At 43.8% G+C, this 18,863-nt stretch overlaps 1 protein-coding gene across 2 annotated transcripts in view; it reads left to right on the top strand.

Moving 5' to 3' along the window:
- Window positions 1-9,720: 9,720 nt before the first annotated feature.
- DAPK1 (death associated protein kinase 1) overlaps window positions 9,721-18,863 on the top strand; it is a 90,379-nt gene continuing 81,236 nt past the window's right edge. Inside the window, exon 1 of one of the 2 annotated variants that reach the window (XM_075527051.1) lies at window positions 9,721-9,902. In XM_075527051.1, the coding sequence (XP_075383166.1) occupies window positions 9,841-9,902 (62 nt within the window). In that variant the 5' untranslated portion in view covers window positions 9,721-9,840. The remainder of the gene's footprint in view (window positions 9,903-18,863) is intronic. The other variant, XM_075527053.1, reaches the window with a different exon arrangement.

An 18,863-nucleotide genomic window follows, 5' to 3' on the forward strand; every position in this document is an offset into this window, starting at 1 on the left:
TTCAAAACGAACACCTCCAGAGCAGATCGACAGGCTGAGCAGAGCTTGCGGAACGCGCACCACGGCCTTAAGATTAGAACACAATGTAATGTAATGTAACAGGCTTGTATCAGCCAAAAAAAAAAAAATTCCTGGCCTCCACGTAATTATTCTGAAACAATGTACAGTTACCACTCTCTTGCTGCGTACCTAGCCCTGCATTTAGCTGTATGGGTATTTCTCCAAGGTTGGACGCATACATGCTTTTTTAACACTAAATCCCCCAAATCAAAGCAAGTAGTTAAACAGTTAATTCACATTAAACACTGTCCTTGTTTAAGTTATCCTGGTTCCATTACTTGAGAGGACCGAGCCAATTTATTATATTGATTTAGACCGGCTGAAGAACTAGCCCTGTGTAATTTTCTGACATGTAATATTACTGAGCATTTTTCACTTTATTTGAAATAGAGGCTAGTGTTCCCTAGCATTTCTTCATGTTCTCACTACTTACAAAAAGCAATGCAACTGCAGATTTACCAAGAGCATTGAAGGGACATGGGCTTCCTCCGTCCTCCCCCTCCAGTCCCAGTCCTTTTCCATTAGCGCTGCTTTCGCTCCAGAGTCAGCGGTCCTGGTCATACTGCTAAGCCACCAACCCACCCACCTCCCTCGCGCAGATTCAGGGCTGCCTCTCCCCTTGAGCAACATTCACCGGGTTTCCATTGTAATGTCTACTTTCTACTCTGAATTTCTTGGTATGTCTTTGTTGTTCTTTCACGCATCCTGACTAGATTTTTCTCTCATTGGCCAGCTTGTAAAATATTTTTGTTTTCTAAGTATGGGTATTCTTTTGCAGAATAAGAATGATTTTTCTAATAAAAATAAAAGTTTCTACTTGGCTAAATAAAAAGTACTGTAAAAAAAAGGTGCTTTGCACAGTATTATGCCTTAGGTCTTTGCAACAGCATGATAGCTGAAAGTAAAAAGAAAAAAAGAGCTGCAGACAGAGCTCTTTCTCCTTGCCTGTCAGTTAAATAAGCTGCTAAATATGGTTTCAGGTACAAGACACATCATTGTTAATGCATGCCTTTGTTAATTCAGGAACAAGATATTTTGAATATCTTGCCCATTTAGTAATACTTTATGGATACAATAGTATCTATTTAAGCAATATGCATATAAATAATGTATCATTTTTGTAATATGAGTATGAATGAATCATGGTGCTACTTTTATGCTGAGAATACTAAAATAACATTCTGTATTTTAATGGTGGACAAACCCCTGCTACTCACTCCCTATGTCTTGAAGCCAGGAGAAGACTCTGGATTTGAAAAGCAATCCCTTTATTTAAGCACATTAGTAAGAATTTCACCCTTTGTTCTGTAGGGTGCTGCATGCTTGGATGCTCTCCAGCCTGTACCTATGTGAGCAGTGGTTTACTCCAACAGATTCAGAGTTCACAGTGCTATGTCTAGCATCTAGACCTCCAGATCTGCTTTGCCAAATCTTGGCTACAGCTTCCCGCAAGAATTTTCCATCCTAATGGGGGACTGTAACAATCACGAATAAAAAATATATTGTTTTTGGCAATGACAGCAGTAACACCACTTGTCACACCTGTTCTATTTGTAGCCAACGAGCCTCTAGGGTATTTGGAGAAGGAAGGTCCTTGACTCAGGATGTCAAATCCTACTGGAACAGTAGAGTATGTAGGTATACGGCAGCCGCTTTTCCTTTGAAAATTGCACAGAAAGAAAATAATCACCAAAACATAGAACAAATCATCCATCCATCCCAGTAGCTGAACTCATTAAGTAACTTGTTCAGCTTTATCTGTGATACAATAATAAATCAATTAAAGGGGTACAATACTAAATGAATTAAAGGCATGCTGGGAGGGATTAATTCAGCTGGGGAAAATGGGCTCTACCCCCCTTTTAACACAGTCTGCATCATACGACATGGGAGGTGCTCCCTGCTGGCCCTCCACACCACAGTTGTATCCTGCCTTGCTTTGGAAATTATTATTTTTGCCCAGAGCCCTTCCTCCATCATGTTTACTCCCAGTTTACTCCCAGCAAAGAGGTGCTATCAGGGAAACCGTCATGACTCCCTGATCCTCAGCAGGCTATTGTAGCCATCCATAGCAAGGTGGAACATAGATTTCGTAACCTTAAGCTAACAATGCATCTAGGGGAAATAAAGGGGATGGGGAGGGCCGGGGAACCAAAATTCAGCAGGCAATGTCCGGGCATCACAACCATTACTCTTTATACCAGGTGAAGTTAGAGATCAACCTCAGAAACCGGCATTTCATCAGGACAGATTTTTTCTATACCACAGGGAACTTCAACTGACTGGATTACAGTACTTGAACAATATACAGTATCTCTTAATCAGCCAGGCAAGATTAAGTGTCACTTACACAACAGAAGCCTCTTGTACTTTTTTCCATACCCTTTTGCTTGGTGAATCCACCAGTTTGCAAAAGCTTACTTGTGCTCCTGCCTAGCTCTCTGCATGGCACGGACACAAAAGCACTCTGCAGGATCCGAGTTTGTCATGGGCAGCACCTGGGCAAAGGAATGACAGGCAAAGGTAACTGAGCGCAAGCTTCCAATTTCTCTCCTCAGAAATTACAGCACAAATGTTTCATTGCCTGCTGTACATGTAGGCAAGGTAGACAGATGGAATGTATGGACATGAAACATGCCAAACATGATTGCTCTATCTCCCAAACATCTAGATGACAACTCCATGCAGACACATTTGTTGTAGATTCATGCTCAGGGATGTTTTGCTTTCGGAAATGCCCAAATACACTGTGCAAAACAGTCAAACAGACATTTTTTTATATGCTAATGATTTCACACATAGGCATTTCACCAACAGCTGGAGAGTGCTACTCTCTTAACACTCCCCTTCTAGCTAGGCAGCGTGCCAGGCAGCTGATACGTTCATCCCATCGCATGATTTTCAAACTGCTGCCCTTGGTTCCCCAGTATTTTGAGGAACCCGCATCATGTACTAATCCAACAAAAGAAATCTCTGACACTTTTACCTTTAAATATCGCCTGCTGTATCTGTTCTGGGTTAGCACTAGTCAAGTTTTGCATTATGAGCTACTCTCCTCCAAAAATTGTGATAGGCACATGCAAGCACCAGCGTGAAGATAGAGTTTTGCATCAGCACAGTGTACAGATTTTGAGATTCCCTTGGTAAATGTTCTTTCAGAACAGAAGACGCAATAATGCTAGCTGTAGTAACAAGGTATTTAATGTGGACTCCACAGCAGTATATCTGTCATGCCAGACCTACTGAGACAGGAAAAATCTGGGGCAGCAGTTAGAAGCATTAATGACTTTCCATCCAGATTTTCACAGTGCAGCTCAAAGGAAACACCATCACATAGGTGTCCTGGCTCATGGGAGCTGACAGAGGCAGTCTTAGGGACTAACTGGAATAAGGAATTAAGCATTGGGATAGCATCTCTTTTCAGTCATCATCACTCACTTCAGGTGTGATATTGTGCAAGTCAGACTGATCCTACAGGCTTCCTGCATGTACAGTTTAGTCACATTTAGCTAAAAAGAAAAAAATAAAAATTACTTCCAGCAATTAAATACACATCCATGGTTTGGGGGTTAAACCCCATATCTAGCCTGCACTTCCAATGCCTTATCTGTAAAATGATTACTTAAATACTTCTCAGCATTTATTTCTAAGGATAAGGCTACGACCGCTGTATTACTGTACTATGCCAAAGGAATTTGAACCCACAAGTGGCTTTGCCAGGCACCGGGCCAAGGCCAAGTGTCAGCAAGCACATTTCCCTTCTAACAGCAGACATCGCTGGGAAAGTGGTGTGAGAGGTTTGGCTGACTACAGCACCAAAAGATACTGCCACAGGCTCTATCCCGCCGACCTCCTCTGCCCTCCACGTGGCTTTCTCTAAAGCTGGTTCTCATCCCTGGCAAACGCAAGTGAGTGCCTGTTCAGCATCTACAAGCATAGTTACTTAAGGACCCTCACTGCTACAGAGGTGTAGCAAAGGATAATTAAAGCAACCGATGTTTGCAAAGCATTTGGGGAGCATTGAATGAAAGTCATTATAGAAATTTAATTACCCTTATTAACTTTTTTTTTCTTTTTTATATATACTTTGATTTTTTTGTTTGTCTCATGACTCGGACTGTAGAGGCTCCCTTAGAGAAAGAAAAAAGAAGAAATAGACATTCAGACAGGACAGCAAGAGCGACCTCATCCTGTCATCCATTACCTCTGGAAGCCTACTGATCCGAGCAAATACGTTTTCATGGTATCATATATCGCTGATAGGTCTCCTGAACTTTTACATTTCAAAGCTGAGCGGCAGGAACTGTAGCGCATATTGTGCAAGAAACTGATGCAAAGCTCATTGTTTTATGACAGCAAATGTTATAAATTATCATTTTTAAACCTGCATATCGCAATACTGAGATGTCAGTCAAGTTCAAGGTTTATAGTGCAATATACTGTACAAATAAGGCCTTCAATTTCCCTGTAAAATTCTTGAAGTAGTTTGAGAATTACCAAGGACTTCCAGCAAGTGCTTTCTTGATTTCTTCTTTCAAATGTAGGTTTGGAGTATTCTTTGGTGCAACTGAAGAAAATTTACCAAACATGCTGTTACATATTTGATTGGTTTTGGTTTTGTAGGAAATCAAACTCTTTGAGCTCAGAATTAAAAAGCCAAAAATCCAAAGGACTTTCTCATGCTACTTCAGAATATATATTTTGTCTCATGGAATATGTAATCCTATATGCAACATAAAGATATATTATACTATTAGAAGTAATATTTTAACTAAATGTTACAAATTACACATTTACCTTACTGAAATTACACATTAACAAAATCTTTGTCAAAATGTTTTGACTTGGAGTAAACCTGCTTTTCAGAAAGAACAGTTCTGCCAAAAATTTAATCATTTGCAGTTTGTTTTCTATTAAATAAATACACAATAACACAGAAACCAAATCTACATGGGAGAATAGTTACAAGAAGTCTAAGTCAAAGAGATGTAATTGCTATTTAGTTCTGATTGTGGTTAGTGGTTATTCTTAGGTCATTTGTCAGAGGCTTTCATAATCTTAATTCAGCTTCAGGGAAAGACCCAGCCACTGTAGATGTGAGTCTTCCTTTTTCCACCGACAGCTTGACTTTTCCAGTGGAGAAGAGCTGCCCTGTGAGGGCATCGTCACAGAAGGAATGGCATGCAGCTTTGTAACCCAAACTCCAAAAGTGCTTTGCCTATGACTCTGGGTTTGGGCTTTGATTCAGGGAGATGCTGAAACATATGCCTTTAAGCCCTCAAGTAGTTCAGATAATCTGCCATTTGCTGGTCCAAGTCGGGCATTCAATTAATTGCCTTGCCAAATAGAGACTTTGGTGCGGGATGTACATGATATGGGCCCCTGATGAATAAACACATGAATTAGTAGACCCTAGATCAGCTGTAACTCTCTTGGGAGACAAAACGCCTTTTTTTTTTAATGAGGAACTGACATAAATACCTAGAGAATATAAGAGGCACTCACCTTTCTGTGGTGCTTTCAGAAGAGCGATGCTGATAATTTTCTATGAACTTGACTTCTACGTGGCTTCCAAAACACAGCAATTAAATTTTTAACAATTTTTAACAAAACAGTGTTTTGTTTATTGCTTGAAATGCTAAGGAATGATTTTTCCAGCCTGCAAAATTTACTCTGCACCACTTAGTTGAGCCTAGTTACAGTCCTAAAAGTATTGCCTTGTGAAGCTACAGGTCCTGCCTTCTTTGTCAGCAGCTTCAGGCCTTTGTGAAAGGAATCGATGGATTCAGTCTGCTTTCTTGAGGGATGTGAGCCCTAATCACAAAAGTCACTGGCACATCTGGAGCTCCTTTTGTAGGAAAAATGCTTTGGGTTTACTCAAAAAACTCAGAGCCACGGAGTGGCTCTGTGACACTAACGGTCACCCTCCCATTCTGGTGTCATCCCTGGTGTCTCTGATGCATACAGAAGAGCAACTTTCAGGGGCAGTAACTACATTGCCTTGTGAGAAATTAAAATAGATATGAAAAAAAAATATGAATCAGCACAGAGAACATCACACACAACCCAGGAAATTGCTGTTATAGTCATGCCAAAAATAAATGCTGATCTCTTAAAAAGAAAGCTATAGGCGGAAGAAATAATAGCCAGCCTATGTAATTTATGTTCTTTGCCATAATTAGTACCTTACTTTATTAGGAGAGACATCTTACCTGGGTGACAGAAACCAATCAGACAGTGATCTTGAAAAGATTTATCCTGAAACAATACACTTAGTATGCCTCCTTGTCTGTTAACTTTATGTAGAAATGGCTGTGTAGATTCAGTAGCAAAGTGGCTGAAGAGTGCTATAAATCACTTGACTTGCAGAAATAATGTAGCTTTCCTTTCACTTAACACTGCTTGGGGATACAGGTACTTTCTGCAAATTTGAACTCTTTGTATTGAGAAACAGAACACTTGTTTTTCTACATAGCAAAATATACATGAACCACTTGATGTAGTAACCTGGCAGGCACAAATCCCTCCTTTGAAAACACATTTGTTGTTATTAATCTTGCTCCCGATCCTCTTTCACACTGAAATAATCTTACCGACATCAGTATCACTCCTGATTTACAACAGCATAAGTAAGGAGTTAATCTCACTTTATTATTTCTGTTATATTACAATAAACAAAAAAGACACATTGGCTTGAAATCATGAATCATGAAATCATGGAGATTTTGCTACTGAGTTTATTAGGGTTGGATTTTATCCAATATGCTTTTAAACCCATAAGCGTAAACCACAATCACAATTGCTGGATTACATTTGACAGCAATGTAAAATTATTTTTCCCATTTACATGTGCAATCCAGTATCATTCTCATGGAAGTAGATGAGCATTTTGAAAGCATTAGCAATGGGGCTGGGGTTTCACCTAGATTAAGTGTTCTCAGACTGCAAGACGAGTGCCACCAGGAATAGGCAAGCCCTTTCGAAGTGGACTGCATCAAACACAACCGGTTGAGTATTTCTCTGAAGAAACAGGAAGGGTGCTTCAGCTGGCAAACAAACATCTGAGGGACCTGAACAACAAAATTCAGGCATCCCAGACCTAGATGGACAGGCGACAGGAGCAAGATTTCCCTCTTCAGATTCGATTATTAACTGAAAGGGAAAAGAGAAACATTTTAAGTAAGTCATTGTTTTGTTGATCCTATGCATCTCGGTAATTATGTGTTATGGTGCATTGATTCCAATGTGCGCCTGCTCTTACCTGAATCAATAGTGAAATTTCAATTGCCTCAGTTAAAGCAGGGCTGGGTCATAAGGAGTAATACTGAACTGCGTGTTTGAGTAGTGCTTGCAATGCAAAATACATACAAGCTACAACGAATGTTACTGCTGTATGAGCTCAGGACCATCATAAAAAATCCCAAAACAAAGAAGTGAAAAACGTCTGAAGATCAAGCAAGGTTACAGTGCTTCCGATTTCATGGGCTGGCTCCAGTGATTGTCCTCATTTCCAGCAAAGGAAGAATCTCTAAAACCAAAATGAACTTTTGAACCGGTATCCAGGGTTTGTTAAAAACCTTGAGCTGTGTTGAAAATCAAACAACCTAAAGTGTGTGCATCATGACTTTGAAAACCTGTTAGAAGTAAATACATAGAAGATGGGCTTGAAGACAAGGCACAGCATCATACTCCTGCATGTCTGGCTATGAATCAAATAGTGAGGGGTGCACAGTTCTGAATGTAACTCAGTCTGAGGAGATGCCACCATGCTGCCCTCTTTGAAGATGGCTTTATGTAACTTGACATCCAGTGATCCGTTCCAATGCCCTCCCTTCATTTTACAGATGACATCAGTGGAGGCACAAAAGTTTTTGATGCTCGCCCTAGGTCACGCCGTGACTCACTTGGAAAATTTCAGGGCTTCTGTAGTTGTTGCCCTGTACCTGAAGAAGGCCAGGCTCTCGCAAGTGCTAAGGCAAGTAAGTGTAAAATCATATGACTGCATTGAACTTTTTTTCACCTTTGATGAGCAATTCTCTTTCTGAGAGATCTCAAGAGTTCAGACGGAAGTTAAAAGCTGTTCAGATACCCAACATCATGTACGCTAGAGGCTGAACAACACGGATAGGAGGAAAATAGAGCAACTAGGAAAAAACTCGTCTCCAAAATGTAAGCAGCGGTCGAAGTTCCAACTTGGCATGGGACCAATACACTACAGGAAACATCATGTGCTGGGAAAGCTGAACCTGAGCAGCAGCAGCGCATGTGACGATAGGAAACGTTAACAAACGCCAAATACAGGGTGCAACGCCCTGCAGAAACAGTTTAATATATTTTGTATTTATAAAATGCTCATTCTTGTTGCCTGGTGATAAAGGAATACCCGCAAACTGTACTTAAATGCTTACTTTGTAGAGTGCCTAAGAGCACTGACGGTGCCGGGGCTCCCCACCGCGAGCTCTGCCGTGGGCACGCTGCCTGCGGGGCCGGGACCGTGCGGTGGGCACGCTGCCTGCGCTGTGCCCCGGGTGAGCACGCGTGGAAGGCTGCGCCAGGCCTGCCGCACTCGCCGCTGCTGACGGGAGCCCAGGGGAGGCCCTGCCGCAGCGGACGCGGGGCCTGGGGCGGGGGCGGGTGCCAGTGCCGGTGCCGGTGCGGGGCGGCGATGGCCGCGGCACTCGGCGGTCCCGCGGGCGGTCGGGCAGGACGGCGCCCTCCGCGGCACCGCCGCGCTCCGTCCCGCGGCGACGGCCTTTTTGACAGAGCAGGGTGCCAGCGCCGGGTGGGAGGAGGGCAGAGGCCGCCCGCCCCGCGGCGGGCCCCAGCCCCGCTTCACCCTGCCCGCGGCGGGGGCGCGGCCGCCGAGCGGGGCGGGGGAAGGCGCGGGCTGGGGGCGGGCGCGGCCGGCGGGCGCTCACACAATGGCGGCGCCGGGAGCCGCCCGCAGGCCCGCGCCGGCCGGGGGGGGCGGGGAGGGCAGGGGAGGGGGCAGGCCGCCGCGGCTCCCCCCGCCGCCGGGCCGGGGCGGGGCGGGGCGCACCTGGCCGTGGCGCCCGGCGGCGGCGGGGCGGAGGCGGGCAGGCCGCGGCGAGGGGCGGGGGGCGCGGCGGGCGGCTTCCCATTGGCCGGGCGGCGGAGCCCCGCGCAACGGCGTCGCGCGGTGCCTGCGCGCCGGCCGGGAGCGGCCGCGGCGCTGTCGCCGCCTCACAGGTCGCCGAGCGGCCGGGGCGCCGCGGCGGCAGCAGCGGGTGAGAGGGGAGCGAGCGAGGGAGCGGGCGGGCGGGGGGACAGGCCCCGCGAGCCCCTGCCCGGCGGCGGGGAGGGCGTCCCCCGCCTCGCCCTCCCGCCCTCGCCCGGGGTCAGGTGCGGGGATGCCCGGGGGCTCCCGCCGCAGGCCCGGCGGCACGTCCCGGTTGACCGGGCAACGGAGCCGCGGAGGAATGCGGCGGGCGGGCGGCGGCGGCTGGGCGGCGGTGCGGCCGCCGCTGCCGGGGAAGGGGCGGGGGCGCGGGGCGCCGCTTTCTTCTCCCGCCGCCCGGGCAGGGACAGGGGCAGGGGAGGTGCCCTGCGGCCCGCGGGCGCCGCTTCCTCCGGGGCTGAGGAGGGCGGGGGGCGGCCCCGGCGCCGGGAGGGAGGCCGCCCGGCCGCGGGCAGGGGCGTTCACCTCCGCGCTCCTCCGCAGGGCGCGCAGCCGAGCGCGGGGCGGCCCCGGCGGCTCCGGGGCGCTGGTGATGAGGGCGCCGAGCAGGGGCTGAAGCCGGCGGCGGCGAGGCGGCGACCATGACGGTGTTCCGGCAGGAGAACCTGGAGGAGCACTACGAGACGGGCGAGGACCTCGGCAGGTGGGTGCGGGCTTGGGGGGGGGGAGCCGTTAGCGCTGAGCGCGAGGGCGAGGGCAGGCGCAGCTCCTGCCGCTTGAAATGGCCCCGCGTTGCCTTGACACCCCCTCTGAGGTGCCCGAAGACGGGAAAGGGAGTTGGGTTTTAAGCTACGGCGTGTTTGCTTTTCTAAGGCGGGTCTGGTGGGATTTTGGAGTTGGGCAGTTCCTCATTGGTACCCTCTCGGCTTGGTGCCCATCGGGGTGTCGTGCGGTGCGTACGGGCATACCTGCTGCCTTCGGGCCGGAGGGGCACCTGTGAAATTGTAACGCTTGCTGCTGTTAGCCAGGCGGGTAACTGGAAACGCGGTGGGTTTGCAGGATAGAAGTTTGCATTGTGTTGGTAGCGAAGGACTCCGTATGTATTGCATGTCCATCTTGCTTTAATAACACCATTAAAGAAGTGAGAGAAACTCTGTAATTGTATTTCATCAATAGTACTGCAGTGAAGATTGCTTTCTAGGCATCATTGTTGGAGCTGGAAGTCAGGTCAGGGGCTGCGTAGCAGAGCGCTGCAGACGATGTGCTGCTGCTTGAACCTTGATTCTTGAATGCTGTGTAGTGATCTCCTCCTGCCACGCTATTTGTGTAAAGAGCTCAAGCTGTTAGTCATGCCTTGTTTTTTTGGTGCTTTCCGTGTTTTAAAACTGTTAGTTTAACACTGAATTGTGTTATGTGCGAGGCCTTTCACCTTCCTTCCCCCTTCTTTAAGGGGGAATCTGATGCCATTTTAGCCTGCCAGTGTGGCAGAACCCTTTTCTAGTGTTCATCTCGGCGATTTCAAAGCTTAGGATCAGTGTTTAATTATCACAGAGCAGTATATGTGAGGCAGATGATCCCGTGGCTACTTGTGTGTACCTTTCCAGTGAAGGGTCCAGTGATAGCAAAAGTTGCAAACAAGGTACTGGTGTGGGCAGGAAATTAGAAATACAATGCTGTTTCTTAAAAAATACCCAAACAAACAGAAAGCCCCCACGTTATCAGAAAGTTCATCGGACTGTATTTAAAATAAACTTCATCCCATTTATGTAGAAGCTTGTTGCTGTGACTTGTACAGCTACATGATGAACGTGTACTTTTATTTTCACGTAGTGTTCTGGGTTGGCTTTTTCATACATCTAGAATGACAGGCTATGTTGGACAGCGAAGTTGTGTTAACTTACTGGATATCTTGTTAGACACGTTATCATGCTAAACCAACCATAAGTTTGGGTTGTGTGGTCTAAATATTTTGTTTGGACACATGAAATTGTTTGATTTGATTTCCATTCTTCTTGGCAAGAACACATAAAGTGTTCTGAAATTCAGGTTTAGGTTTCTGGACTCTTAAAGATAAAACTATGTTTGTACTTACAGGCACTGATTTACTTTATAGAAGAAAATAGACACAGATCTAGAAATTATCTGATCTGTCTTAAAATTACATTTTTTTAAGGTTCTCCAGGGAGAAGATGTCAGTATGCAGGTTTAGAAAGTGTTAAGGTTTATGTAACCTCTCTCGTATTTTTTTTAAACAGAAAGTGTCAATGCAATGTTTGGTCCCCAGTACATATTTATGAAATAGAACAATTGCCCTTAGGCCAATTATGTAAGAAATGTTTAAATGTATGGGGGTTTTTCCAAACAAACATGCTCTGGAAGTCACGTGTTAGCTCCAGAACATGGCAGTGAAGACCAAGCATTTCATTTTTACAGTACGGGGAAGTGCAAACACTGAACAATGTTATATAGTCAAAACAAAGTAAATGGCGTTTTTCAAATTGGCAGAATATTAGGTAATGGAGTTCAGTAAAAAACTGATATATTAATGTGATCAGTTATAGACCAGGTGTTACAGTACTGAGGTTGTTTTTATTCATCTTAATGCTATATAAGCTTGGCATGCGGTCTAAACCTATAGTATTTTAAGAATTTAAAAGAAAGTTAAACTATGCTCTTGTTTTTCCCTGGAAAAGAGTAATGAAAACTAAGAACCTCATCAATTTTACCCACTTTTGTGAGAAAATACCAGTGGATGGTAGAACATTGTGAAATGTTTGACAGGGCTTTTGCTTTAAAAATGGAAAGCAGTTATTTAAAAGGACCAGAGCTTTCACTTCAGCATCACTTTGAGAAACTGGGAGTATTCCACTGCAAAGTGTTGCTGTAAAACCATAAGAGTAAGCAAATATCGGGATAGTTGTTGGATGGTTTAGTTCAGCGGTGTATTTAACTTCTTTTTAAACTTAAATTTCTAGGGTTGATTGAAATACTCTTTTGTAAATCCCATCGCTTTCCATTCCTCCTTTACCCCTTAAGTAGGTTTCTCACCGTTACGTTTGCATATAAATGTAGTTGCAAATGTCAACCCTGAGGCTCAAAACGCAGTGAATATTAAAAACACCTTTGACTTCCCATTTGGGAACCCGAATCATGATTTAATACTTGAGCTAAGCAATGATGAAGGGTTCCATTTTGCAAAATCAACCTATTTTTTGCCTTCTTAGGGAAGAATTCTTTTTTTTTTTCCTCTTACTTAGCTGCAGTCATGCAGCAAACAAGTTGAATAAATGAACAGATGAGTTTTTATTGACAGAGGTGTGTTTTGAATGAAGAGATCCTGAAGTTCCTAGGCCAACCTGCCTTTTGAGAAAGCTCAGTGAAGATGCAAATACTCAGAAATTTTAATAATCTTCACTATTTTACCTTGTAAATTATTTAGCAGTCTTTATTGCCTTATAATACTTCTGACAGTAACTAGAATAAAAAAATTATTTGAATAAGAAAGTGATCTAAGAAAGGTGTCTTGAAGAAAGTAAATGGGTTGTGTAAATGAAATTTTTGATTGAAACTAATAAAGGAGGTTTAAATATTGCTTAATATAAAACCTGGAGTTGTTGGAAACAAGGAGAAGGGATAATGGTGTGCCTGGGCTGAAAAAAAACTGCAAGGTGTAGTTTTCTGGTATTTCGCAGTGCCTTTGCAGAAAAAGTAATAAACAGTCCTTGTCCTTTTACCAAAATGTTTGAGTTTTATTTCATTCTTTAGTTTGTTTTGATTTATGCCTGGGGAGAATAAGAAAAAAGGGACTTGATTGTGAATACTGACAGGATCACCTGTATTTGTCTTGCCTGTAGGTGATTTTTTCTGACATGGTCATGGCTGTTCAAGTTGGTTTGTCTTAAGCGTTTGTACCAAAACCATGTTCTGACACCTGTGGATCAAATGTTGTCTTTAGCACAGAACATGTAAGAAGATTGTGCTCTTGATCATTTTGTACGTTGCATTGCATACACTTTTTTTCTGACTTAGAAATTCGAAGTGATACGTATTACTTGCATGGTTCAGATGCAGGCTACCTACAGATGTGTTAAGTATCATCTAACCATGAAATTTCAAGGGGTGGTAGAGATTATCATGAAAGAGCAACAAATTTACTAAAGCTATTTTGTTCATTTTAATTCTGCCTGCAGTTGCAGATGATGTGACTGTGCATTTTAAATGCCCTGCTGCAGTGCTTTTACTTCAGTCCACACAAAAGACAGGAATTCAGGTTCATCAGTATTAAAAACCTCACCACGGTGAGCACACAAATGATGGCCTTGAAACCAGATCAAACTAATCAAAATATCTTTTTACCCTCCTGTGATTGGCCTTACTTGGGAGTTGCTACAGGACTGTGAGAAATGTGGCATTGCTTAAGTAATTATAGAGAGAGGTACCCAAACAAAGCTATGGTATAGATACATACTCTGTCTATTTATGTGAATTGAAGGGATTTATTTCCTGGTCTTACAAACAGCTCTCTCCTCCTTCACCCTCTACCCCCTGTTTGTGGGGTTTCTTTTCTTTAAACTTTCATGTGCTTCCTAAAAGAGATTCACATTGTTGAAATAAAGTTTTGGGATTGAAGAAAGGTATTTGCATTGCACTGTGGTTTGCAATTTTTAGATTCTTGTTGATTCAAAAAGTAGGAAGAGGTATCTAACCGTTTTAAACTCCAAGCCTGTTTGGACCTGTTCGGCTCACTAGGGAAACACTTGCAACTTGTTGTTGAATAAAAGCTATGATGAATCTCAGCAGTTTTAGAAACCGGTCTGTTCCTGCGTGGTAGCTCACTAAGCAGAGACGCTAACAGCAAAAAGCAGTAAGCTAACCCTACTATCTAAGGTATCTAATCGCTTTATCAGTTGTGAAGGAAAAATGCATAGGATAGCATGCTGAAGATGCCGATAAGAGAGAACAGGGAGTTGTGCAAATGTGTATTTACAATCTGAAAAACACTCTCTTTTACCTTTGAGTGTTGAGTGAAAAGAGATTCCCCCCCAGACGCTCGAAACTGACTTCTGTAGGAGTATGTAGGCAGAAAACACACACGCACGCATTTTTGGTTATTCACATACCAGTTCTCAGAAACGTTGCTTTTTAGAAGTGTGAAGGCTGTCCGTCATCTATCCACACACCATAACTGTAAAAACATCACACTCCTGTGTTGGGAGGAAAGTAAAAACACCAAACAAAAAATACTTGGATGGCAACTAGAATTTGACCTTCGTGGTGCTTTTCAGGCTTGACAACCTAAACTAATTTTGCTAATGAGCTGACATGCTAAAATTGTGAGTATTGTCAAAATCTGCTGTGAGATGTATAGGATGTGAAATTCCTTTGAGGTGATACTTCCTTTCAAAATGGTCACATTTAAAACCCATGCCAACCATCTTTAATAATGTTAGTGTAACATTTTTTCCTATGAATTATCAGATTAGAAAGTCATATCGGGGCGGGGGGGAGAGCAATGTGAAAGATGGTCTGGTAAGGCTAAAAGTATTGCATGTAAAGTATAAAATTTGTAACTGTGATACATTGAAGCTTCCAGTTTCTGTTTTCTTGGATTTTCTTGCTATAACCTCATCTCCATTGCTTCATTAAAAGGCATGTGTTAACCTTCCTTTTCATACAGAGTTAAAATGGTTAAGTACTGAAGATGCAGAAGGTGCAAACCTCTGCGTTACAGTTTCCTGTGTTATTCGTACAGGCACAATGATAAATGCTGCAAGTGTGGAATTCACTGTTTCTATAACTACATGTATGCAAATTCCAGTAGGACATGATAATTACAGTAAATTGAGTGACTCTGAGTTTTTCAGGGACAGGGACCTGGGAAGGGACCCTGAAAACGCTGGCCACAAAGCCGCTGTTTGAGCAGGAAACCTGGTTGGTTGGTGGTGTCTCTGCGTGCTTTTTTCTTTTTTAAGAGTTGAAAATTGTGAAATTCAGATTACAGCAAAGAACCTTTTCTGTGCTGTTCATGAACCATGTAAATGTTGTATCAGTCTTGTCAGCTCTCAGAAGTTGATTATTCCATGCTTCTCTGCAAGTCCTAGCCCTGATGGTTGCATGGGTACTGAAGAAGAAGGTCTCTTAACTGGAAAATGCGGTGGGAGGAATTATTCTTCTGCGTCTCAAGTCACTTTACCTCCCAGCCATGCCTCAAAATACCTCTTTTTCGCAAATACATAATAACCTGCAAGTTGCCGATGGCACAGGCTGCAAGAGGCTGTCACCATACAGTGCTACTGGTGACAATTACTGCCTTATAAAATGGGCTGAGAGGTTTGCTGCATGAAAAGCACAAGAGGTGCAGATGCTTTTTGGGTATAACTGCTTGATCCTACTTAGTTTATTTCTCACTCTGTGGGAGAATAATGCCTGCTTTGTAGGTCTTTTAAACAAAGCGTAATTAAAACTAGAGCTTACTGATTATTCTGTGCCTTCAGTTTAAATGCACAAACCTTTGTAAATCTAAACTCATCAGGAAGCAGATAGAATGCTCGTCTTTGATTTCTCTTCTAGCCAGGCTCAGTGAGGCACGATCGGTACTGGAACTGGTATGTTAGGGGTGTGCCGAAACTTTCATTCCATCCTTCCGGGCTTTGCTTTTTTGTCCTTCTGTGTTTGTGGGGGTTTTTTGGTGTTTCTTTTTTTTCCTCCCCATTATCTCCCTTTACAGATGTTGTGTATGTCACTTCCTCTGCTGGAGCTGTGCATACCAAACAGAAATAGGCCCCTTTAGCTTAGGAAAAGGGAGGCTGAGGCCACATTTTCATGAGAGCTGTGTGCCAAGCTCAGTCCACACGGTTGGTGGCTGAAAGGAGCAGTATCACTGTCCTCTGCTGTGTGTTTCTGTGTGGGTTCTGGTTGGTTTTTTTTTTTGATGCAGTGGTGCTGTCAAAGGGCAAAAAACCCACCTTTTATCTAATTTATGGCAGCAGTGCACACTGAGATCAGCTGAAAGCACTGTGAAATCTCAGCCTGTGTGGAGCTGTGATTGCCTCCATAAATCTACCTCAGGTTAAATATGTAGGAGGGACAGAGATAAAGAGTCACTTTACTACAAAGGCAGAAAAACATAAACCGACAAGGAAGTTAAGCTGGAAATTAGGAGAACGACGGATAGTGCAGTGGTTCTGGAGTAACCTTGATGAATAGTTGTTGCAGTTGGTGAGAGGTATTCAAAGGTGTATCAGTTTTTGGAGGAAACTGCATGTTTCCTGTGAGACCCACAGCTGGGCCTAATGGCCATGTGTCTTTCTGTTTTTAACTGGCTTGGTTAGCAAACCTGTGCAACTTGTTGGTACAATTTTATGTTCCGAAGAAAAGGTGCTGGTTAAAGCAGTGGCTCAGTAGTTTCTGTTTCCTGGATGGTAGCGGCTTGCATAGGACCTCTGTCTCAAATAAGACTCTTGTTTCTCAAACTGTATTTTGACCCCACTGCAGGAAGATAGGTGACTCAAAGGAGGATTATCCAACAAACCTGAAAAGTGTTCATCAACGTACCATGCAGTATAGTAGATCCTACTTAACCAGCAGTAGTTCATGGCTGAGCTAGGTGGAAACTCAGGGAAGTGTGGACAAAGCCTAAAGATCTTCAAGCCTAAACTATTTAGTTGCATGTCTTCGTTATAAACAGAGTAATGTAAATAGTGTGAAATGTAGTAGAACTGGGTACAAAGGCCTGTGCCAGGGAGTCTAATATAGGTAATGTTGTTAAACTCTGCGATCTCATCACCTAGGGATGAAACAGAGTGGAGCCTGCATGTTTCAGTCAGTTGTTGGGTGATATTGCTGTTGGTTTTGGTGCAGTTATGGAACAGGCTAATACCAGAGATGAATTGTAGGGCCAGGTGTCTCCCCATATCCTTGTGCAATACCTTGTTACATCCTCCTTTACATGGTACTCACAGTTCTCGTCCCTCTGTTACAAAGAGATTGCTGCTGTTCTAAAGTGAAGAAGAGGTGCTAAAGTGATGAAGCTGTGGGAAGAAGCTTCTTAAGAGAGGAGACTTAAGACTTTGGTACAGTTAGCCTTGCACCACAAAGCTTGGAGTGGTATGATTTTTAAACACACTGGAAGGACAAAAATGCTTGGGGAAACAAAGAAACTTTAGAAACTAGATTTACACTACAGTGTTCACAGATGAATCTGCAGGCTGGAAATTGAACGGCTGCTTGCCTTCAGGAGAGTGAACTTTGGGATTTGTCTTTGAAATGAAGCCAATGTGAACAGGGAACCTGAATTATATCAAGATTGGGCTTGTAAAATTGAAGGAAAGGATTACATGATAGTGTTGCGATAGGACAAGGGGCAATGGTTTTAAACTAAAAGAGTGTAGATTTAGACTAGGTATAAGGAAGAAATGTTTTATGATGAGGGTGGTGAACCACTGGAACAGGTTGCCCAGAGAGGTGGTAGGTGCTCCATCCCTGGAAACATTCAGGTTGGACGGGGCTCTGAGCAACCTGATCTAGTTGAAGATCTCCCTGCTCATTGCAGGGGAGTTGGACTAGATGGCCTGTAAAGGTCCCTTCCAATCCAAACTGTTCTGGGATTCTATGATACTGTCCTGGGGAAGGAGGAAGCTGATAAGGATACAGTAATTGTGAATATCTTAGATTAGTTTTAACTCTCTCCTTCAAAGTTTCCAGGCATATTGTAGTCCTTGAGGACGTTGTCCTCTTCTACTAAAGGCGTTATATTTTTAGTGTGTTGGAGTTTGGTGGGTTTTTTTGGTTGTGTTTGGTTTGTTTGATTTTGGGGAGAATGTCTTATAATAGGGGCTTTTCACCCAAACCCAGAATAGTTCACATGGTTTAGGATTGCTGTAAGACACCACATGGAGTAATCCACGTGATGGTCTGCAACCTTATTCTCTCGGTTTTGATGTTTTATTTCCTTCCCCTTATTCTCTCCTGATTACTCAAGCAAATGTGACAGACAATTTCCGCTTCAAGAGGCAATACTGTTGAGGAGGAAGTGTCATTGCATGGCTGCCCAGACCACGTGCATGCATTGACCACCACCAGCAGCAGGACCTTGCAGTGCGGTAGTGTACCACTCTTTACTAGAGCAAGTCTTCCCCAGTATCATCTGCCTGCAGGTGCAAGTCTGTTTGTTAGGAACCTTAGATGGTCTTGCCTGTACTTAACCTAAAGAAAAATATCTCTTAGTGGGTGGTCACAAACATAAGGGGACATATCCAAAGCTTGGAAGAGTTCATAGTCAGCGTAAATTATAACCGTGCATACAACCTGATTGGAAGGTATAGTTTAATTGAATTTTCTGCTGAACTATGGAAAGGAAAAAAATTGCTTTGGGCAGTAGTATTCTATCTGTGTGCCTCTTGCTTGAACAGGGTGCTCAGTTAGTCTGTAACTGAACTGATATACTGGAAATACTTGATTTCCACTCTATTTGTAAGCAATTAATACTGTGTTTCTAAGTTTTCACAAGTTACTTGAAGAGCCCTGCTTTCTGTCTGGTATGTAAATTGGCTTCTGGGCTCTTGTCCCTTTCCTCAGTTTTCTCTCAAGTATCAGTAAGTAGTCGTTGTAAGACTTGAGGTACTTGGTGGGTGTGCCTGTAGAAACGTTCACTTAGAGAACCTGC

The sequence above is a fragment of the Mycteria americana genome, chromosome Z (genome assembly GCF_035582795.1).
Source record: "Mycteria americana isolate JAX WOST 10 ecotype Jacksonville Zoo and Gardens chromosome Z, USCA_MyAme_1.0, whole genome shotgun sequence".
In the NCBI taxonomy this organism is placed as follows: Eukaryota; Metazoa; Chordata; class Aves; order Ciconiiformes; family Ciconiidae; genus Mycteria; species Mycteria americana.